Raw genomic sequence first — 23,769 nt, forward strand, 5'->3', positions numbered from 1 at the left:
ATGTGTTTGCCACGCTGCGAGTCGGTTCTGCCTGGGGGTGTCGATATAAACCAGGTTGAGGGTAATGGAGTCTCGGTTCTCACTTCGCCGTGTCTTCTTCCCCAAGTAGCTTCTCCTCTTCGATCCGTGCGGCTATGGAAGTGGATCTGCCTGCCGATCTCGCTCCTCTTCTCCACGCGGCCTCCGAGTTCGCTTCCTATCCCGGTATCTTCTCTTACTCATCTCATTTCGCGCGGATCATGTTTCGATTTCTCTCGATTTGGTTTCTGCTGTAGGATTGCAAAACGATGCTTCTGTCAAGGAATTCCTCGATCGGTTCCCCCTTCATGTATTATTAAGGTTGGTCTGTCGGCTTTCTTTCCTGTGATTGTTTACTATGTTGTCGTTTTTATTTTATTTTTGTTTGGGAGTCTCATTTGGGTGATAGGGTTTAGCGTTGAATTGTATTCGGTGAACGTTGGTCGTTATCTTGCTGTCGTTGTGAATATGCACATATTAGCTTTGAATAACCTTGTCCTTTCCGTCTCTGCAGTGTTTTGCAAAGGAATGCAGATGTTAATGGAGTTGAAGATACTCTTGTTTCTTGTTTGGATAAAATATTCAGGACAAGTTACGGAGCTTCTCTGCTCCCGGACTACTCCGTAAGTAGTGACTCATGTCTTTTTTACCTTGGCACGCCTTGCGTTTGTGTTGATCTCACGGTTTGATTGCCATATTTGTTCTCAATGTACGTGGAAGAGCTTTAAATATTAGACGTTATATCTTGAGTTTAGACGTGATTGCGCTATGTAATCAGAACAATACAATCTCGTTCGGATTTATGCAATATTTGGAGTTATTGCTAATCAAATTTCATTTTTTTTTTATTACATTGCTATTTATTGTCTATATTACATGATACACTAAAAAGATAATGGGAGCCAGTGATAAAACACTAAAGCTGATTCCACTTTAGGAAACAATACTTGCTTAGTTGCTTTAACTGATTAACTAAGGAAGATATTTCTAGAAGCATCTCCAATGACTCTTGAAACTTGTGTTGGATTAAATCATCTATGTTTCCTATTAGCTTTTCATATCAGAAAACTTTGATAGTTTTTCACAACACTGATTGGCAGGTTAATGCAAATGTTCTCATTAAAATTTACATTTATATGTTGTTTTAGTTTTATAATTACATATTAATTATTTTCTCTTTCACATGTTCTGTTTTTCAGCAATTTATACAAGCAGGGCTTCAGGCAAATTCACAGTTTATTAGATGTTTGTCTTGCAAAGCAGTACGTGTATAACAATTCACTTCCTATTATTGTTACTGATTTGCCTTGAAAAAGCAAGGGAACAATTTGCTGTTACATTTTTTAAAGAAAACAATTTGTTTCCCTTGTCGCATTTGAAATTTTATATGCATATTTTTTGCTAACACACTCTTAAAGTTGATATGTGAAAGTAGGAACAAGAATTTTGATTAGAAGCATATATATATATATTTTGTTTATAATGATTCATGCATTTAAATGTCTCGCTTGAACCTGAATAGAGGATGCTCCTGCAGAAACTCTGCACCAAGCATAATATAAATTGTTAATTCATAATCTGCTTCTCGACCTTTATGATTTCATGGCATAGTTGAGCGTGGTAGATTTGTAGAATCGAGCAAGGGTCAAATCTTGGCAAAACCTTGGAAATACCCTCCCACATGGGGCCTGCTCGGTACCTGATTTACTCTTGCCTAATGGTGTAGGGCAGTCGTGGTGGCAGGGTACCTGATTTACTCCTTCCTAATGGTGTAGGGCAGTCGTGAGAGCTGCTAGGGTGACGGATTTCACCTATTGTAGAAATAGTACTGATTACTGAAACTTTTCAGATTGTGATTAACAGTGCTGATGCAGTAGGGAGAGAGAAAGAGAACAGTGGAGAGAAGTTGGACAAATCATATCCAATGAAGATCTTGTTTTATGGGAATTAGACTAGGTGCTATTGGTTAATTCAACTTTATGAACATTCCCAATTACTGAAACACCTATAATGATCATTTAAAAGTTTAAAAATTGAAACTCTATTGCATCACATAAGTTATTCTTGTCTTTGCATTGTGACATCTATGGAAATAATGAATATACCTCTTCCTATTTCTTTATTCTTGTGGTGCTATTAACATTCACATAAAAAATATTTTGACAATTCCATGTACTTAAGTTATGATATGTGTTGATCCTAAAACCTATTATAAAGTGCTGCTTCAAATGAAAATAGAAAGCAAAGCTAGCCATTAAAGATAAAACATTAAGGCAAACTATATTGAAAATTTGGAATCACTATAGGCATACTTGCCTTACAAGAGTGTATCCTTCAGAGTTTGTTGGAATAATGTATATCCTCTGCTGTTACTTCTTTATATTACTTCGTATTTTTACTACTAAACTTGATACGGATCATATCATTTTCCTGTCTATTCCGCTGCTAAATTACATGGAACGAATTAAGTAATAACCCACCCTCTACTTTTACCAGGTATCTTATCTTTTGGAGAACAGCAGCAATGTGGTTTCTTCTGTACAGGTTATTATTGAGTACAATATCTATCCACTTCTGCTTACGTGCTTAGTTCATGGGTAAGCATATTTAAACCTTCCTTGATTTTCTTGTCATTTTCTTACTTGTTCTGAAACTGGGTTACAATGACTTGAACATGGGGCTTGGAAGATGGAACATTGTTTTGATAATACACTTTATTTTGTTTCCTTTAAAATTGATCACCTGATTTTTTTTCTTTTGAAAATTGACTTAGGAATTCAACTTCTTTTTTATGCTTTATCATAACTTTCAATTCTTCAATGTCATAATTTTACTGTAATAGTATTTTGATACAATGCTTGCTGTAGACGCTTATGTTTTGGGTATGAATTGACTGTCTGTATTAGTATACCATTTTAGAGGGAGAGTATTGGTATAAATCAATGCTATTTTTAAATTTCATGATTTTTGTTAGCATGGCATGGACATGAATCTCATACTGATTTATACTGGTAAGCATCTGTGAAATTTAAGCCATTCACATCATATTTTGCTTATTTATTAATACATAGTTTTGACTTTTTGTAAGTATAGTCTTAATAAGGCTGAATAGTTCATAATTGTGGCTGTACTCTTAATAAGGCTGTATAGTTGACAATTGTGAGTTTGTTTGGTGTAACACAAAGATGAAAGAGAAAACACGATATGAAAATAGTGAAAGGATCTCTCCAGCTAAGATACGCATGACAGGAGAATTTAATTTAACTATATATTCTTATTTGTTCCTTTTGTTTTGAAATGCTTGGTTTTATACAACATTAATGTATGCTTGCATTGTTGATGCATGGTGAAATGCCATTTTCCACGGTCTGCCCTTGTGACGTTCATCTAACACACATTTCCTTAAGGCAGAGATGAAAAAACTTCAGCAGCTTCTCTTGGAGCAATTCAAAGTATTGCTAAATTTCCAGAGGGCATTGTAAGCTAAGCAGTTATCGAATTTAGTTACTCAAGTTAAATGTTCATATTATTAGGAACGCTCATGATTTTTCATTTTCATTGCATGAATTGCCTAGAGCATCATTTTTCCAACAGATGGTGAAGAGTATTCATTGATCAAGAATATAGCTGCCCAGTCTTCTTCAGTGGTATTCCACTTTTTTCTTTCTGGACAGAGAAATTTCTTTTTCTTTGTTAGTTTGAACATCAAATACAACAGCAGTACCTCATAATCCCATATGCTCAATAGCAAGATATGAGGTTTTTCTACTTCAGAGTATTGCTACATTGTCTTCTTAATATATAGTTAAGTTTCTTCTTCTATGTTAGTTTGAGTGTCCTTTTCTAGTCACTTACTTTATGCAGCTCTTCACTAAAATTTTCATGATATTTTCACATTATCTCTTAATCTCACAGTTATCACAATTATAATATAGCTGATATGTTCCTTAACCTTATAATCATGTCTGCTTGGGATTTGTTTCTGTGTTTTTAGAACCAATTATCAAAACTAAAAAATTATAATTTCCTTGAAAAGTACAAATTATTCAGTCTTTTATTATATAACCATGTATATTTCTGATTCCCAATTGAATCTGTGCTAGATCGACAACTATCTGTAGCCATGACGCAAGGGTAATTTGTTTTTTACTCATCACCTATTTCTCAATATCAGCAATAGAAGAATGCTAGTGTAAACTAAATTAGCACCAGAGAAGAGAAGCTAAAATGTTGGATGCACCAAGGCTGATGAAAATTCGTCATCTGAGATAAACCAAATAGCAATTCCTATGTGGTACTATTGAGCTACAAATTCAATCAATTAGAAATTACTATATGGTACTAACGAGGTACAAAACCAATCAATGATAGGTGATACTGATGTTCAACTGCATGTGGATCAAAGCATTAATCTGATGAGTATTAATACAAACAATGAACTTATTGTAGTGTGGTCGTAATCACATTGAATTTCAGCTTCAATCCTATCATCTTGTCCAAAAATTAAATTTTACAACATAATGTTTCAAAGCACTGGTCGCTGAGTGATCTATTAATTTAGATGCTTTAATTTCTTTCTGTGATGACTTTTTCCCTCTTATTTAGTTATTAAATTCTGATCTCATACTAATTTTGTGGTACATGCTATAAGTTGTCTATAGCTTGAAATCTAGCATTTCCTTTCTTTTCCTATCGTGATGGAATGGTACATTGTTGATAATTTTACTTTTCATAAATTTTTCTCAAGTGTTTTTTTATGATTGGTTTTTGTTCCATGATTTAGGCACGAACACGAATCTTAGCTCTCTTGGCAAAGCTATTCTCTCTTTCTAGTACTGTAGCATCTGCAATTTACAGCTCAAACCTACTTAACTTGTTTGAGATAGAAATCAACAATGGGAATGATATGTTGGCAACTCTGAGTGCTTTGGAGATTTTGTATGAGGTATGTGTCATGATTGAAAACTCGGATATCAGGGTTCCTCTACTTATTTCCTTGTCATAATTTCTCTCTTTTATGCTTGAATATGTTAACCTTGATTCGTGTCTTATATTAAACTAGAAATAGATTTGTACTTCTTTTTCTGCATACATTAATAGTTGTAGAAAAGAAGCCTATGTGTTGACTGTTGAGGTGTTTATGCAATCAACTCTAGTTTGTACCAAAGTCAATTGATGTTTCATTGTTCCATAGTAGTGCATGTAGCTGTTTAGTCAGATATTAATTGGATTCTCTGTTTACTCAGTTAGTGGAGTCTCCTCACAGTAGCATGTTCTTATTGAGGACCACTTTATTTCAGTTATTAACTAATATGATCAGGTATGAGTAGTATGTTTTTCCTTTAGATTTTAGTCGTCATTACTTCGTCTGAAATCTTTAGCTTTGTATCAGCAATTCATCAGTTGATTCAATCTTACGATCAAGAGCAGCTTTGATTAGTGGAAGGATTCTCTCTTCATCCGAGGCCTATGCAGCTGTTAATATATCAAGTAAAACACCTTACTCTGTACCATTGGTAAACTTGTTATATTTCTACTATGTTTATGGCTAGGCCTAGGGTTACAGTTTCCTCATTCCTGTTAGATATGATGATTTATTCTTGTTGAATCGCTCTTCATATTAGTTGTGCTCATATAGATCTATCTGGGAGGACAAACATAAGCAGCCCATAATTTTAAGATCTGACAATTTTGTTAATCTTGTTCCTGAACTTGACTTTCAGGTGTTACAGCCCTTCTTGAGGCCATTGATAGAAGACTAAAAGTACTTGGTAGTCAAAATACAGATGAGTCTGAAAGTGCCTTGGAAGCATTGGGCATGACGGGAGCAAGTAAGTAGATGCTTTCTGTAATTCAGAAAATTTGATGTTCATAACTTGATGCTTATATTTTAGGTTAAGCTAATTTTCATTAATTTGATCAGCATTACTTTTATCTTCAATCATGAACCTTGTTCATGCTATATCATCTATTGTCTGCCCAATTTTGGTCCTCCAAGTTCCTCTTGTCGAGTAAAGAAGTTGAAGTCATATTCATGCTATATCACCTATTTTCTCTCCTATTTTGGTACTCCGCATTCCTCTTATCAAGCAAAGAAAGCACCAAGTTTACAGCCGTGTCCTCTAGTCAGTGTCGAGTAGCACCAAATTGGCATAGACAATAGAAGTAGAACAGAGACTTGGTGCTGATTCTTTGTTGGTAAAGAAAAGAAAAAGAGATTGTCACCTCAATGTGTGAAGTCTTATATGCTGTTTTAACTTTTGCAGCAAATCAAGGAGCAAACCTCTTACTGACAAGCTCATCTTCTGTAGCAGCCCATGTGGTAGAGTCTGCTTTTGACCGTCATAGTAGAGGCAAACAGCTGGTAAGAAATTCACTCCCCCCATAAGAATATTCATATCTTGTTTTTTAAGGGTACCTGACATACTGAATAAGTTATATCATTAGGTAATTCTTGTTTTTGGAACAGTTATCTTAAGGAAAAAGAAAAGAAAGAAACTACACTATTTTCTTCCACCCTTCTGTACACTTTTTTTACTTGGACAGAATAGAGAGTGGGTAATCTTACTTGTGTTGTGTTTATTTCTGATTGATTCAAGTTGAAATAAAATACATGACTTGGAAGTAATTAAATTCTGGTATCCTCTTTTCTTCCTTGCTGGTAAATTGAAACGATAAATTAGAAAAAATAATTTAAATGGTTATAGTTTGGCAGATGTCTTTTAAGTTTTTTTTTGGATTTCCAAATTTTTTCAATCAGAAAACTGAAAAGGGTTCTATTTTTTTTCCTTCCCATCCTATTTCAGTCTGAGTAAAATACTTCAGTAAACTATAGGCTACTCTATAATAAGTTGCATCTGCTTAGATGGTTCCTCTTTTGCCCTTCTTTTTGATTTGCCAGTTAGTTATTGGTGCATTGGTCATGATATCTTGTAGTTTCTATCAATTGCAAGAAAAGGATTTGTTTGATTACCTATTTTTAGCCATTTACATACCGGTCTTAGTGATATAAGCTTATGTCTGAATTGCCTCCTTTGCTTGTCTTGTTTTTTTTGACTCATTTCGTCATGAGGTGGATATGTTGCTCAGGCTGGTCTGCATGCTCTGGCTACCATATGTGGAGCTGACCGACCAGAAAATAGCAGGGTACTGGATGATAAGGCTGAGGAAAATCTTAGGCGTCTCATCTATACTGCTGCTGCAAACACACCAAAACTTAAACCATCAGTTAGTTTCTTCTTCACATTTTTCATATTGTATCACACTTATTCTAATTTTCTTCTAAGGTGTGATGGAGCAGAATTCCAAGCGATGCTATCCGAGTGGGTTGTTATTTGTATATTGGAACTATACTTATTCACAAACATTTTTCAACCATAGTCGCACAACATGGTGTCTGAGATACATTTTACTTTAGTTGCCTGTGTCATCTACAAATTTGGTTTTGTTGAAGTTTAGTCACTATTTAAAATTTGGCTGGCAGGGATTACTTCTCTCCGCACTAAAACAGGAACCAGAAATCAGATTGGCTGTAAGTGTTTTTCTTCTTTTTTTACCCTCTTGCACAAGAAAACAGTACAACTTGTCTGATTTGCCCTTACCCTTGTGTAATCTTGTAGTCGCTGCATTTTATTCCTATTTGTAGGAACCTATGATAATGCTGAAATAATTAATTTTAATTCCACACTAATATTTCTCATTAACCAACCACAGGGATATAGAGTGGTTTCTGCCTTGGTTGCTCGGCGTTGGTGTTTGACAGAGGTTTGCTCAGAACCAGAGATTATTGATATCGTGACTGATGCAAAGATTGAGACTGCAAAAAATGGTTTGTCTTCCTACATAGATTAACATCTTCATCTCAATGTGGTTGCATTAATATGATGTAAGATTGAATGGGAAATTATTCTCCAATTTTGTATTTTACAATAATCATTCAGGCATGGATGCTCGATATGAATGTTGTGCCTCTATCAGCAAAGCTCTGTTGTCGTCAAATCTGCTCCATGATGCTGCCTTTGCCGACATAGCAGGAAAGGTATGCTTTAGTACTCAGAGTCCTTGTGCTATAAATAAAAGAGTTCTTATACTAGAGATTAAACACAAGAGGTGCAGAGACGTTGAAGTTGGTGTTCTGTTGTTGTTTCAGTTGCAGGGAGCCGTTAGAAGGGGGCCATATCTCACTAAAGAGCGCCAGGAAGCCCAGCCACTTGTTATGACGGCCGAACGATTTTGAGTCAACTATTACAACATGCTTCTAAACACAAGTACTACTTAGACATGTACTCATGGTTATAGTTTTTTCATCGCCAAACTAATTTTCTTTTTGTTTGTTGGTTGTATCCAAACAGATACCAGCTAATTATTGTGCACACGGACTACCTGATTTCCAGTATACTAATCGGTATAAAGGTGATCGTCAAAACGGTCTTTAAATCTTGGCTTGATATCCATTTTAAAGGTGGTTTTAAACTTGAATAAGATTGCCGAATTCCTTTTTTTTCCCTTTAAATTTTGAGAAAGAATTCACTCGTATGATCATTTTGATAGGTTTGTTTTTTTGTGGGGTCTAATCAACTGGTTAAACTTTAAGAATCATTTTATTTATCAATCGATTTAGCTTATAAAGTAAAAGTGTAACGAAAGGAATACATTTTATTTTAATTTGAATATTCAAATTAAAATATTTGGATTTAATTTCAAACTGTTTTGGCAAATAATAATTGCAAACGTGCCCGACTCAATCCCGTTGAATTCATATTTGTTTAATTTGATCGTACCTCTGGCATAAAACTATCAATTTATGTTTGTGTCCATTTCCATTTTGTTTCAATGCTCGTCTTTAAATTCGTTTTGAAGTTTTAACTCTATCGAAGTTTTTAATTTGATTAAGATATTTGTTTGGCACTTACATCGACAAATCTAATATTATTTTAGTAATTACATAATTGAAGTGATTAATCAGGATAGGTTCAACTAATTAGCTTAAAAGTCGAAACATTTCCCATTCTTTTTTTATATAATTATGGTTGCAGCAATTTATTTTAGGCAATAAATGGTTTATTTGTTGAACAAAAATGCACTAAAGAAAGCCTTTTTTTTAATGAGTAATGATATTGTTAATAAATAATAACGATGACAGCATGTTATTATTTGCCATATTTAAGCCCCAAAAAGGAAACGCCACGCCACCCGCCTCGAAGTGTTGCCATTTCTCCTTCGAAAGTCCGTTCCCATCGTTCCTACTCGTTTCCGTGTCGGAGGCGCCGCCGACCAAGATCTCTCGGGAGCTCCGGTCGCTAAGAGGACGTGGATCTCGTTCTCACGGCTAAGACTTCGTCGGTGCTGCGTCTGCAGAGGTGGTCGTGGCTGTGGCAATCGCGGAATGGCGTACAGGTCAGATGACGACTATGACTACCTTTTCAAGGTGGTGCTCATCGGTGACTCCGGCGTCGGAAAATCCAACCTTCTTTCTCGATTCACTCGCAACGAGTTCAACCTTGAGTCCAAGTCCACCATCGGGGTTGAGTTCGCCACCCGGAGCATCCGCGTCGAGGATAAAGTGATCAAGGCCCAGATTTGGGACACCGCAGGGCAAGAAAGGTTTGATCTTTAACCCTACTTAGTGTTATTTTAGTCGATCGATATGTTTCCATCAGTTGTATTTTCGATTTATTGTAGTTTTAATCGTTTTGGGACAATAATGCTTCAGATCAGATTTAAGACTTAGATTATATTTCTGGTGAAATCTTGAGCGCGCTAATTTCGATTTGTACAAAGTAGGGTTTTGTTAGATAAGTTCGCATCGCAAATCATTTCGTTGAGCTTGTTGTCAACGTTGGACCGCCTAATCAAATACCTGTGGGGCGTTCGTGATCCATCATCTGGAAATATCTATACCTACACACTGCAGTTTGTAATGCCAGTTCTCGTGAATTTACTTTTTTTTTTTAGAGTGATTAAGAAGTTGAGACTGAATCCTGCAGTTGTCTAGCATTATCATGATGCTCAACTAAACATGTGGGAGGGCGAAGCTAGCCTTATTTTGGATGTTAAAACATCTCTCTCCTTTTGTGGTAGGTGGCTTATAGATTCCTATCATGTGCTGATTGAACATATTCCAACCATATAATTATGACAGATTGGTAATCGAAGTTGCCCATGGCTTTGTGGTCTTAAATCATTTTGATCTGGCCATGCACGGTATATGTGGTCCTTGATTTGAAGGTTGTGAATCATATGTTTGTTCCTCCTTTGAAAAAAAGGATGTAATAAGAAGGGATCAGTTAACTTTGAGCAGAGTAATTAGCATTTTGCAGCAGAGTTCTATTTCTTAACATTGTAGGCCATATGCTGATTCTGTAAACTATCAACAGTTTGCTGCAGAGACACCTGTTGGTCATTAGTCAAGTTAGATTTCTTATGTGGAACCTTCTCGAATCTGCCAAGGCCTCTATTAAGAATCAGTATAATGAAAATTTTCATTGTGCTGCTTTATCTATTATTTGCTCCACTGACTTTTAAAGGGATATGGCATGCAAACCCCATTAATTCGCAGGGTTTATAAAATTTCAAAAATTGCTAATAGCAAGTAATATCTTCGTTGATAGAGGGTCTTGGCATTTCTAATCATGTTTAATGTCTGTTCATTCTCTTAGGAAGAGATAACAAGACTGCCTTAACTCTTTAACCCAGATATTCTTCATATTCACATTTCATCTTTTTTCCGTCTTTCCATATCTGTTAAGCACAGTGAATAATAATTGCTATTCTTTTTTTTCCTGCTGTCCTTTTGTAATTTCATTCAATAAATATATCTAACATTTGTGATGCATATATTCACTTGCAAGTTCCTAATATTGCGACTGGAGATGGCTTTTGGCGTTGTCTTTAAAAAGTATGTTTATTAATGTAATTGAGAGTTTTACATATTAGATACAAACCTATAAAGTGGAAGCAATATGCTCAATAGCAATCAAATTGCTGGGCCAATCATGCAGATACCCGAGTGGGGCATGATTCTTGTATTGCTGGGTTAGGAAAATCAAATGAATAAGCAAAAAGGATAGCTAGTCAAATAGAAAACTTATGTTTGTTCTTAATGTTTTAGCTATTGAATTCCTGGTTAGCAATATATTGGAAGACTTGTCCATGGTCACAAGCATAACATAGTTTACATTTCTTAGAAGTTAATTTGAGACTTGTCCATGACCACTACAATCATTATCTCATGCCAACTGAGTCAGTCCTGGGGCAAAAAAAAAAAAAAAGAGAACACCTTAAAAAAAAAAGTAGATCTGCTACTTTAACGACCCCCCTAGTGCTGGTCCCACGGATATGGAGAGAGATAAATATAGGTACACAGGCGTTAGGCACATAGTAGGTTAAATCCTAGGTCGTTAGTTCCTGAGAATCGACCCCTGACCATTATACAAGAGATCACCTTAAAGTATTGATATGTCAAGGATCACCTTAAAGTATGTCTACCTCTGTACTTAATATTCTCTTATATCACTTATAATTATGCTAGAGTTTTCTTTGGCATGATGAGTTCACTAATGTCATCTTGTTCATTAATACCACTCTAATATGAATCAAGTTGCTGTTCATGTAATCCTATATACAATTGAGGTTATCTCTACTATGTTTATGGTGATAGGTGTCCATTTTTAACAATGACTACAAATCAGGAACTACAGCAGTAGTTTTTTTGCACTTTTTAAATGTAATATTATATTTATATTTCCAGTTTTTCTACCCTAATACACTGTTCTATTTTCCATATTAACAGCCAACATTTTATGGTTTAGATAAAGAACCACTTCTGGGTTGGACTGTGTTTCTTTTCATGGTAAAAGAACTTCATGCTCCTTTGATTTAACATTGTCTCTTTTCCTACCTATAATAGGTATCGAGCAATCACAAGTGCATACTATCGAGGAGCAATTGGTGCACTTTTGGTGTATGATGTTACCCGGCACATAACATTTGAGAATGTGACACGGTGGTTGAAAGAGCTCAGGGATCACACTGATTCCAACATTGTGATTATGCTTGTGGGCAACAAAGAGGACTTGCGCCATCTTAGGGCAGTTCCGACTGATGAGGCAAAGACTTTCGCTGAGAACGAAAATACTTTCTTCATGGAGACTTCCGCGCTCGAGTCAATGAATGTCGAGACTGCCTTCACAGAAGTGCTCACTCAGATATACAATATAACAAGCAGGAAGGCACTAGAAGCAAGTGATGATCAAGCAAACTTACCCAAGGGGCAAACAATAAACATTAGCGACGATGTATCAGCTGTCAAGAAAGCTGGTTGTTGTTCATCTTGAAATATAATGGTCTGTCTTCTCGATCTTCCCGTTTGATATACTGGAGTAACATATTATACAAGGTGAAACTCATCGATCTAGTGAGTTTATCAGATTTGTGTTTACTGGATGAATTATTACTGCTGCTTTTATACGTTTTGTTGTAATAGTGATCGTTTTAGCACCAATAAAAAATCTTCTATATAGTTTAAGAGTTCGTTTGTTTTGTTCTTAAAGTCGTGTTCGATGTTCTTTGCTACTAGAACTTTAAAGCCATCAAAATACTCTTGATTTTTTTTATCGTTATAACTTTAATCGCTAGCATTGTTGTTACCTTGATAAGATGTTTATATAATTTTGAATTTTCAAGATTTTTTTCTTCTTTTTAACAAAATAGAGTTAATGGTTAGGAGTGAAACGAAAATGAGAACCATTTGGGCCGAAGCTTATTGCTAGCCCATTTAATGACTGGCCCAATAAAACACCAACTTGGCGAAGCGCATGGATAGACCACAGAAGCAACCGCGTGCTGTGCCTTCGCCCTCCTCCGGCGGTCGACCAACCCAGGATGATGGCGGCAACAACCTTTCTCTCATCGCCGCCGGCGATCTTCTCTTGTCGCATTCGTTCCGTACCGACCCTCTTGGGCTCCTCTTCTGGCTTCGGAAACTCCACTATCACTTCCAAACCCTTTGCTTCGACTACCAAGCGGCGGCGCGGTACCATTAGCATGGTTACCAAGTTCCCCAATGGCAGATACATAAGAGAAGACTACCTCGTGGTATGGCTCTCACTCCGACTATTCTCTTTCTATCTGTTTATTAGTTCTTTTCCCTCTTTTTTCACTTAGATCCTGCCTTACTCGGTGGTTGTGCAGAAGAAGGTCTCGTCCAAGGAGGTGAAGGATCTGGTGAAAGGCGAGAGGAGCGTCCCCCTCGTCGTCGACTTCTACGCCACGTGGTGCGGGCCTTGCATTCTGATGGCCCAGGAGCTTGAAATGGTAATCCTACAACCGCTTCCCCTTTTCTCGATCTGTAAACCTGCTTGGTTGCCCTATTAATTCATTGAAAAAGAAAAGTAGGAATCCAATCTGCCCTAGTTCATGTAGTTATGGAATTTGATTAGAGAGTTTCGCGCTGTTTAAGCACGAAATCGAGCAGTAAATCTAGTATCGGCTTATTGTTTAAGCTACATCAATAGTCCCTTCCAACATTCCTATCCCATAATTTTATATCGTCCAATTTGGGTGCCCAGGATATCAATTTGCTGTGGAAGCTTATTAAAGTTTCTGCCCTGTGACCTTGCGGCAATGGGTTCGAGTCGTGTAAACAGCTCTGCTTATAATAGACAAAATGTGTTTTGACCTTTCCCCGGGACCCCATATTGGTGAGAGCTTCATGCAATCGGCTGCTCTTTTTGAAAGCCCAATAGCCTTCTACCCCGAAACCTATTGTAAGAGTTCAACAACTCCCCAATCTGTTCAAGCAAGAGAACAGGGCCATGAACTTTTCCCTTCAGCTGAAACTAAACATCTTACTAATTATGCAAGAGATTTAGTGTAACTTGTTGGAATCTGAGAACTTTTCAGCAGCCGTTGATTCTGTTCCGAGTTGAAATATCGTAACAGTCTCTCTTTATTAACTAGTGCACAGTGCATTTGCTGCTTTTGCCTTACCTGAGCTTGAGTCTGGGGGCTAAGATGAAGGCATTTGCTGCTACTTCCCCTCCCATCCTAAGCAGGAGAAAAGGATGAAAAACCTTGTGTGAAGAAGAGGCTGTCAAAAGCCACCCTGGGTGGTGAAAACTCACTGCAACCCAATTTAAGTTCTCATTGTTTCACCAACATCTACACGGTACGAATAGCCCGATACCAAAATCCATTGATTATTGGCCTGAAAGTACCATATTTCTTTTCTCAATCGATTAGGAACCTCCACCCTAACTTGATTAATGAGTTTCTACACTTGCAATGAGTGGGTTGTATACAAGCAGCACAAATGCACACCAATCTCAACTTTTTGCAGCGTCCATAAGGTACCTTTTTAGATCTTTATTATCTTGCTTTTTTGCCTCACTAGGTTGCACTAGAACTACACAATACTTCACTCTGTTCTCTCCCTGATCCCGTCCGAAGGCTGAGTCGGACGGAGGCTGGTCGTGGTGGTCTGGTCGCTGACGGAAAGTCGTGGGCGATTCGGCTCCCACGGGCGGCTGACGATGCTGCAGGACCCTGCACACACTCAGACGATCTCCCCTCCCTCACGTTAGAGACCAGAACCCAGGGAAAAAGTCCCCGGATCAGGCCCTCCGACGCTCAAGTCAGGTCCTTTTCCCCAGAAAAAGCAGAGAGACTGAAAAAATGAAAAGTTGTGGAAAAAGTGACGAGAGAGCGCGTACGAGGAATCTCCTCTTTTTTATGCACCCGCCTTCCTTCCAGAACCTGTCATCCTGTCAGAAAACGTTAGACGCTAGGCTTTGTCGTATATCCCCGACACCTGTCATGCTGCTATTGGTCGTGAAGGCATCTTCTTGTTTAGGAACCTTCGCCTTTTCACAGGAGTTTTGTCTCGTAGTGAAGGACATCTGTCAGGCTGTCATTGGTTATGAGAGCATCCTCTCGCTTAGGAACCTCCGCCTCCGCACATCTCCCTGGTATGCAATGATTACCCTTGACGGACAGTTGTGATCCTCCGACTCCTGCACAGCTTAGCTTGTCCTATTTATCGCTGTCTGCATCTACCTCACACCCCTCGACCAGATCTCGCCTCTATGCGTTACTTGTTAGTCGGGCTAACCCTGAACAACCCTGTCGATCACGGTCTGTATTCTATACCTTGTATTTGCCGGCCCTCGACTGTAAGCCTGTAGAACGGGCTGTCTTTACACAGCCTGTCGCTTCCGACCTGTGACTGGTGACTCGCACTTCCGGATCTTCGAGTCGCAGACCTGCAGACCGAGTCGTCTCTGCACAGCCCTGCCGCTTCTGACCTTTGATTTGTGGCTTGCACTTCCGGGCCTTCGAGTCGCAGACCTGTAGACCGAGCCGTCTCTGCACAGTCCTGCCGCTTCCGACCTTTGATTTGTGGCCTGCACTTCCGGGCCTTCGAGTCGCAGACCTGCAGACCGAGCCGTTTCTACACAGCCCTGTCGCTTCCGACCTTTGATTTGTTTCCTGTCGTTTCCCCTTGTCTTTCAACTACTTTGCCTCCTTGATCAACAAGTCTGTCTGGGCCTGACTACCCCTCATGCTTGCCTCTGACTGCCTAGTCAGCCTGACCATTGACTGCTGAATCACCCTGACTATTGACCGCCACGTCCTCTTTACTTTTGACCGCTATATGGCCTTGAGCTTTCTAACCCTTTCCTCTTGGGCCTCTCCCTTGCCAACCGTATCACTCCCTGAATGCAATACTACCGCTAAGTAGTTGTTCGGTTGAAAGGAAACTGCGACTTCCAAAAGATAAAACTATCCGTGTATCTCCATCACGATGATACTCTTTTATCATTTAAAGTCCATTTTTTGCTTCTGTATTTTTGCAGCTGGCCGTGGAATACGGAGACAATGTACTTTTTGTGAAGGTGGACACTGATGAGGAATATGAATTTGCCGGGGACATGCAGGTAAATATCATTGTGCTATGGAGAGGAGCGTTTGTAGAAATTTTGATCTCTGCGAACTGTTGTGACGTGAAAGTTGGTTTGACAACAGGTTCGAGGGCTTCCAACTTTGTACTTTATCAGCCCTGATCCTAGTAAAGATGCCATCCGCACTGAAGGGCTTGTGCCGACGGAGATGATCAAGAATATAATTGATAATGAAATGTGAAAATTATGATCGATGGAGACAACCCGTGAGAAGTTGTGGTCGATGGAAATGTGGAATGGTTATGAAATGGGTTTAGTTTTTTAAAATCAGGCGCAGTTAAAGGGCGTATATATATTTTTTATTTTATTCGTCCTGCTAATGACTTAGGTGCTGCATTCAAAGAACAATATCATATATTGGATTTCAAAAATGGGTGATGTTGATTTTCAAAATAGAGCGCTGGTATTGATTTTAGGACTAATGCAATATTAAAGTGATGATGCTTGTTTTTTGAAATTCAACGCTACAATTGGATTGTCTTTGGATACAAACACTGCATGGGACGGGTAAAGTGATAAATAATTGATTTTTTTGAAAATTTTAAATACGCCCAATCCTAACTTGACGCGTGACCGACTGGGGTTGGTGCTGACTCGGATCGTAGAAATCCACGCGTCACGCGCCTACAGGTGGGAAGTGAGCGGGGAAGGTCGCATCACGGCCGTTCGTTTGTGGTCTCGCTGGTACTGGTCGTCGTCTTCTCGCTAGTCGCCGACGGAAGGTCTCTTTATATAACGAGAGAGATGCTTGTTGGATCTCGAATCCTCCCTTTTTCTTCTCTTTTATCCCTCGCCTCTCCCTCGCTCACCTCCTCCTCCTCTTCCTCGCAGGCAAATTCCTTTCTGATCTGAGATCGAGGAGGGAGAGCGAGGAAGAGAGCGCAAAGGAGCTACAATTTTTGCGGAAGGAAGCTGCTGCCTAGTTAGGTATGAACTCTCGATCTCGATCTCTTTTATTTCGCGCTAGGAGACCTAAAGATGATGCTTCCTTTGTGCGCCTTTTCGCCGTCGGTTGTTCTTGATGTTTGGTTGCGTGTGGATTTGCCTCTCCGCGTCTTCCTTCTGGTACTGGATTGAGGATCTTTGAATATTTGGTGGATGGGAATTACTCTCCTTAGCTGAAAAATCTTGGTCTTTCTTCTTTATTTCCTTCAATTCCCAGCAGGATGAGAAAATTTGCTCCTTTATAGTTTTCCCCCTTAAATATCTATTTGTTTCGTGTCGAACCCTTCTATTGTTTGAGGGTTTTTTTTGACCCGATGGACACTTATTCTGATCCTCGCCCTGTTTCCTCTAGTTGCAATTTTGGTTTCAAAGAATCCTGCGTTTGCTTTTAGAGAGTTTAGACGCTAATTTTCATGCTTAATTCTATAAGGAAAAGTGCATAATGGTTAGTATTTTGGTTTTCTTACAAACGCTTATTAGTTATAACCACTTTTATCATGGGCCTTCCGTCCTTGTTCTAAACTACCTTCGTCGTCGGTACAGTCACAACACGTACTGTTCTGGTACTAATGCAAGTCAAATGTCTAATCGAAGGATTTTACTGTTTATATTGAGACAAACGAGATTAACAGACGCAACAGTGATATCCGTAGCTTTTTCTTAATTTATTATACGATAACTCTTGTTTATTATTTTTCTATAATTATGTTAATTCTTGTGCTGAGTATGTCTATTAGTGTTTTAATGCGTTTCCAGGTTTACTTGACTGCCTCTTGTTGCTGATTCTTTCCATCAGGTAATTGTAGACTTAGCTGGAGTTCCACATGTGAATATTGACGGCCGTAGAACCTATTATTTTGTCTGCTGAGGTAAGCTGCAACTAGTGCTGGCGTAGATTTTCTTAGATCTGTTTTTAATTTACCCTTTCAGAAGTAATTCAGCACCCTCTCGTCGCACTGTGGTAGTTCTATTACTAACTTGAGCTATTGATATAAGCATCAACTCATTGAGATGGAGATCATCATTGTTATTGTTGTTTTTTCTTTTTCTTTTTGTGACAACCTTCTGGAAACATCATCAGTAGATGATTATACTTTGTCTCTTTTTTCTTGCTGTATATGACTGTTAGGATAATTAATCACCACTTTATGATTGAGCAATTTGTATTTACCTTAATTACTTCTCTTTGATCATTTTAATGGCTTAAGGGCCTCTAATACCATAGTACATGCTTTCAATGTTTAACCATGTCTTGGTAGAAAGCTACTCGTTTGAGACTTATAGTTTAAGAACGAGTTGTATCTTATGTTTATCTTATAAAACTGATCAGTGTTAAACATGTAATCTTGCAATTTTTTTACTTCAATCATCTCTTTTTAAGGTTTATATCCACTTTTTCGGCTTGTGCTACAAGCAATTATAACTGTATTCCTGTCCCCATAATGTTAATTTCCTTTCCATTTTTAATTATATTTTTACAACTGCGCTTTAGGTTTTTGGCTTAAGTAATCCATCCTAAAGATGTGTATCTTGTCCTTTCTTGCAGTTGATTTTTCTCAAGTTAAATTATATGTGTAGCTCAAATGCCCGCCTTTAGAATAAAAAGCAAATCAAACGCTGAAAGGTTGTATGATCTTCACACAAGTCGTAAATCTGTTAAAATATCAAAAAGTTCAGAAAAGCAATTCAAGGCGCTTCAACAAGGAGCACAACTGGATACTTTTTCCCAAACCCATCATGATGGTGAGCCACGTTTGTAATGGACTTTTGAAATAGAAAGCAAACAAGTTATACAGAAGTTTTATTTTATTTAATTATTTGTCTGTTTATAAGAGTGGGGTTCGTGTGATTCAGAAGCACGGATCAGCTCTTTGAATTTTAAGGAATTGATATTTAAACAATCAAGCACCAGTGCTATTGCATGTAGCAGTATTCTCTAATTTAATTACCTTGCTCAAATAACACTGATTAGAAGGTAAAGGTATTTATGCATTCTTTAAAGGAACTGATATTTAAATAATCAAGCATCAGTGCATATAGCAGTATTCTCTAATTTACCTTTCTCAAATAACACTTATAGTAAAGTTATATATGCATTCTTTTAAGTTTCGGTGTCATATAACTTTTTTATTTCAAGCATTGTTTTTTGTGTGCACACTCACATAAATCTTCTTGCTTTTGCCGTACTTGTGCAAGAGAATAGCGCAAAGATAGCTATTCACTCAAGTTTCTTCAAATATGCAATTCTCGTTTCCCACTTCATTGTAGCATTGTAGCAACAATGAAGTGGGAAACGAGAAGGAATGGATAGGGGGTTATAAATGGGAATATTTGTGGTGAAAATAAGATTTAAGCCTTCAAGATCTGAATTGTCAAATATTTCTACTTTTGTAGTATAGAATGTTCTTTCCTTTATTTTGCGGGCCTATCTTGCCTATATTTATGGCTAAGCTTGTGCAAAGTTGCATTCTAAGTCTGAAACTGCAGCTTCTATCAATGTTGAAGTATCTATATGCAAGTCAACAACTGCTGAGCTTAATGGAACCTCTATTCAATCACTGAAGCCCTCATTTTTGTCTGATCCTGGATCAATGACAAAACAGGTACTAGTTATCTTTTTATCTTACACTATTATTGAGTTATCTATCATTTGAGTGTCCATTCATATGGCATGCTTATTTTAAAAGTATTATGCAGTCAGTTTGTTGTGAAGATCAATTTATTGGGCATAATTTGGCATTTAATCACATTATACATTATATTGTATTCAGCTAGGCTAATATTCTTGGTGAAATGGTGATATGAGCTTCAAACAAAGGATCTGCTTTAGAAAATCACTCGAGTTTGCAATAATTTTACCCACATTTATATCTCACTAATGAATATGTAAGATTTCAAGGAAATGCCCAATCTTATCCAAAGTGGCAAACCACCGAAATTATGTTTCTTTGACGCTAAAAGACAAATTTTCTTAAAGGCAGTATGCACTTGATCTAACCACCCATATGTTGTATGCAAGGGCATATGTGTGATCAATATTAAAAAATAATAATAATAACAATGCAAAACAAATTCATATATATAAGTAGCACATATATAAAGTATTTACCACTTGCAATAAATGTTAAAGGTTATGCTTGCAAGTTACAAGCTAAAATATAAGGTACCTTGGGGTTTTAAGTCAATTTAGTTTAGTGTAAACTAGTTCAAATGAGCATTTTTTTAATTACATATATGCATGCTAGATATGCCATATATGACCAATATGTGGTGTCCTTCCAAATTCGCATGGTAAGTGTTGGGGTTGCAAGGTTGCAAACATAGTCCCACATTGAAAAACACATGGGAAAGATCATGAGTTTATAAGAGAGAAAAATATCTCCATTGACATGAGGCCTTTTGGGGAGAGCCCAAGAGTAAAACCATGAGGACTTAGGCCTAAAGTGGATAATATCATACCCTTGTGGAAATATCTAAATTCTTTTCGATCCTACAGTAAGCATGTCTAAGACAGTGTGATACTCTTGCTTATTGCTGTTCTCTCTGAGGGATTCCAAAACCATGATTTGTCATGGCATTTCTCTGCTAATATGTGTGTTTTTGATATGAACTTCAATATACTCATTTCATGGTTACTCAAGGCATCTCTCTGCCATTATTTCTAAATATTTGAATGCTTTGTAAGTTTTTCTGTTAGGATTTTTTTGTAATAATTTACAATTGCAGGATTCTGGTCTACCTGATGTAGAAGCAATCTCACCAAACCTTGAGGATGGTCTATCCCAGATGAAGTCACTAAATCACAGTGGTCAAGGTATTGAGTTGTTTAATGTCATAATTTTACATGCCTATCTGTTAACTCCATTAAATAGACACATTATCCTTTTGATGACATCTCATGACTCCAGTTTATTCATTTACATAACAATAACATCGTCAGTTTATGAAAATATCTGTGTGTAAGATTGTTTTCACGGTTACCTTCACATTCCTGTTAAAGTATTTGGCGTCATTTACATGATTGCTGAGCTTGAAGAAGAATCACAATAGCATTGGTTTCCATGCCATGAAATGTTGTATGCCATGGAAGCACAGATGAACGTTCTTTGTGAAAACCTTGTAAAGCTCATCATGATTATCATGGGATCAACAAAAATGATGTAGAACTTTCATTATATTTATATTGTATTCGATTTTACAAATGTGTGTAAAAAAAAAGAAGAAGAAGAAGAAGGAATTACAGTTAGTGAAAGATATTGGATAATGTAAATGAGGTTGATTGAAAAACCCTGGGAACTTCATTGACATATTGTCGATGGAATGCAAGAAGTGAGAAGTGATATTACTTTTCTCAATTCTTATTTGATTCATGATGTTCTTGTCTGTCTTTTTCTTTCATTGGTGACAATAATCTGTTAAAATGATGAAAGAAAATGTTACTGAGACATATTTTCTGTGTTTTGCAGACAAATATGAATGCTCCAGATTGCCTCATCTTGTTGCAGATGAAAGTGAAGACGGAATCTTTGTCACTGATGAATATCAAACCTGCATTTTATCAAATTTCTATGATTCTGATAGCCTTTATACCTTACCCTTTGACAGTAGCATTGGAGTTGTGGATGTCTTAAATTCCACTTTCCCTATTTATGAATTTATGAATTCTGACATAATGATTGACATGGTGGGTGGATGCATGATAGTGCCCTCCCCTTATAGAACAGTTGAAACTGGTAGTATTCATGAAACGGAATCAGTTCAAGAGAACATGAACTTTGATGAAGCATGCTTGTATTTAGCAACTCATCCTGAAAATGAACTTACTTGTGACTTTGGCAATCTAGAAGAAATAGATTGCTGCAATCAACAGTTACCTTTGAAAACTTTAACATGTTTACCAGAGGCAGTTTCATCCATTTTATTACCACCCGAAGCACAAAACAAGAGGCAAGTAACTCTTGTACTTGATCTGGATGGTAAGAACCCTTCATTACTTTTCTCTTGTTTCCTTGATCTAGAATTCTTCAGGTGTCATTTCTGCGTCTGTAGTCTATTTTCTTTACTATTCTTGATTTTAGGTGAAATTGTTAGAAGGTGAATCCTCCTCAAACACTGTTATAGAGAACATAATATCAACCGTGAAAGTTTTTAAACCTTGGTTCTTTTTGTCTATTGCAGAAACCTTGGTTCATTCTACCATGGAACACTGTGATGATGCAGATTTCACCTTTCCCATTTTCTTTGACATGAAACATCATACAGTATATGTAAGACGAAGACCATTCCTTCAATTGTTTCTCGAAAGGGTGGCACAAATGTTCAAAATCATCATATTCACTGCCAGCCAAAGTATATATGCTGAAAAGCTACTGGACATACTGGATCCAGACAGGAACATAATATCAAAGCGTGTTTACCGTGAATCATGTGTTTTCTCTGATGGCAATTATACAAAGGATCTAACCATTTTGGGAATTGACCTAGCCAAAGTTGCCATAGTTGACAATACTCCACAGGTATTGAATCTCATCTATATATTTAGGATTTCTATCAGTTCTAAAGCATGTTATTTTGCAAAAGATAACTAATATACTATGTTATGGGCCTCACAAAAATTGCATTCTCAACTGCATTTTAAGAATTTATGCACTAAATTATACATTAATTACAATTTTTTCTTGCCTTGTTATCTCAAAGGTAAACCAAGCTGCAACTATAAATCTACTTGTAACTTTCCTTTTGTATTTTCAGGTGTTTCATCTGCAAGTCAATAATGGGATACCAATCAAGAGTTGGTTTGGTGATCCATTCGATGAAGCTCTAATCCAATTACTTCTCTTCCTCGAGACATTGGTTGATGTTGATGACGTCCGTCCAATCATTGCCAAGCAATTGAGCAATAAGGAGTAGCAGCACTCTCTTTTAGGCCGAGCAATTTTCGTGATTACGAGTCATCGAGTCTTGCAGAAAACCATCCTTTGACAAGCCTCTACACATGATATTTATATAATTCAATAGTTTTCTTAGATTCTATTGGCATCTTGTTCCTTAGCTACTATAGTTAAAGAGCTGACGATTGTATCTATATTCTTAAACTCTAGCCAACAACTTTTGAGATGTATAATTATTTTTCTATTATCTGTTATTCGAGTGGGTGTACAGGAATTTAGATTGAAATAGAATGATATTGAGTTTGTGAGCAAGTTCTGCAACATTTGTCTTGCAAATCAATCGCAGTCCTAATTTTTTTCACCTTTTTCTTTGGTGTTACCAGTCGAGAAGCTGTGGGATGAGCTTGAAGCCCTTCCGTTTTCCGATGAGCATTGAGCCCGATACAATTCTGTGCCTCACCTGTCACAGATAAAAGATAATGAATTTCAAGTAGTATTTAAGCCAAAATCAAAGGAATTTTATCCTGCGCGTTGGGGGCGCGCCCTCTACCAATTATTTTAATACTTTTTTTTAGAGGTTGAGTGGTTTTTTTAGAAGCAGAAGTTGGGTTTAGAGTTAAGTATAAGATTTTTAGTATTTTTACTCGTGAATAGAACACTGTTGGGTGTTTTTGGGTTTATGGAGGTGATTCTTGTGAATAATTTCAGTGTAGGGTGTTTTTGGGTTTATGGTGATTCTAGGAAAGAGAGAGGATATCTTATTTTTCTTATCCTGTTATTAATTTGTTTACGAGTTCACCTATAAATGATTTCATAGTCAATCGTTGCCCTGACTATCTTTAAAATTTTTAGGCTGAATGTTTTCCTTATTTAACCTGCACAGGATTTATCAAATCAGGATTCTGCTTATTTCTTTTACAGTTATTATTTCGTCAAGGTACTCAGACAAAGACTGA

At 37.2% G+C, this 23,769-nt stretch overlaps 4 protein-coding genes across 6 annotated transcripts; all 4 read left to right on the forward strand.

Annotated features, from left to right (window-relative positions):
• Positions 1-43: 43 nt before the first annotated feature.
• On the forward strand, positions 44-8,413 carry LOC122047316. Of its 2 annotated transcripts, XM_042608501.1 has the most exons (18): positions 44-204; positions 276-339; positions 533-641; positions 1,218-1,280; positions 2,515-2,615; positions 3,430-3,496; positions 3,594-3,665; positions 4,802-4,963; positions 5,265-5,338; positions 5,411-5,508; positions 5,742-5,849; positions 6,285-6,382; positions 7,108-7,245; positions 7,502-7,549; positions 7,732-7,846; positions 7,959-8,056; positions 8,168-8,285; positions 8,370-8,413. In XM_042608501.1, exons 1-17 carry the CDS (start codon positions 135-137, stop codon positions 8,252-8,254), a joined length of 1,572 nt encoding a protein of 523 aa, XP_042464435.1. In that variant the 5' UTR covers positions 44-134; the 3' UTR covers positions 8,255-8,285; positions 8,370-8,413. The 2 variants fall into 2 exon arrangements, with proteins under 2 accessions (XP_042464435.1, XP_042464433.1); XM_042608499.1 differs by having other exon boundaries at positions 8,168-8,413.
• Positions 8,414-9,313: 900 nt separating this feature from the next.
• Positions 9,314-12,538, forward strand: LOC122047318 (ras-related protein RABA1f-like). Its single transcript, XM_042608504.1, has 2 exons — positions 9,314-9,621; positions 11,927-12,538. The coding sequence occupies exons 1-2, from the start codon at positions 9,404-9,406 to the stop codon at positions 12,351-12,353; spliced, it is 645 nt and encodes a 214-aa protein (XP_042464438.1). The 5' UTR covers positions 9,314-9,403; the 3' UTR covers positions 12,354-12,538.
• A 285-nt stretch (positions 12,539-12,823) lies between these two features.
• On the forward strand, positions 12,824-16,247 carry LOC122047319 (thioredoxin-like protein CITRX, chloroplastic). Its single transcript, XM_042608505.1, has 4 exons — positions 12,824-13,113; positions 13,210-13,332; positions 15,873-15,953; positions 16,042-16,247. The coding sequence occupies exons 1-4, from the start codon at positions 12,901-12,903 to the stop codon at positions 16,156-16,158; spliced, it is 534 nt and encodes a 177-aa protein (XP_042464439.1). The 5' UTR covers positions 12,824-12,900; the 3' UTR covers positions 16,159-16,247.
• A 468-nt stretch (positions 16,248-16,715) lies between these two features.
• LOC122047317 lies at positions 16,716-23,134 on the forward strand. Of its 2 annotated transcripts, none has more exons than XM_042608503.1 (8): positions 16,716-16,904; positions 17,679-17,791; positions 18,469-18,665; positions 19,410-19,525; positions 20,649-20,736; positions 21,389-21,898; positions 22,101-22,438; positions 22,674-23,134. In XM_042608503.1, the coding sequence occupies exons 3-8, from the start codon at positions 18,506-18,508 to the stop codon at positions 22,830-22,832; spliced, it is 1,371 nt and encodes a 456-aa protein (XP_042464437.1). In that variant the 5' UTR covers positions 16,716-16,904; positions 17,679-17,791; positions 18,469-18,505; the 3' UTR covers positions 22,833-23,134. The 2 variants fall into 2 exon arrangements, with proteins under 2 accessions (XP_042464437.1, XP_042464436.1); XM_042608502.1 differs by having other exon boundaries at positions 17,719-17,791.
• Positions 23,135-23,769: the final 635 nt, after the last annotated feature.

This window comes from Zingiber officinale, chromosome 2B (assembly GCF_018446385.1).
Source record: "Zingiber officinale cultivar Zhangliang chromosome 2B, Zo_v1.1, whole genome shotgun sequence".
In the NCBI taxonomy this organism is placed as follows: domain Eukaryota; kingdom Viridiplantae; phylum Streptophyta; class Magnoliopsida; order Zingiberales; family Zingiberaceae; genus Zingiber; species Zingiber officinale.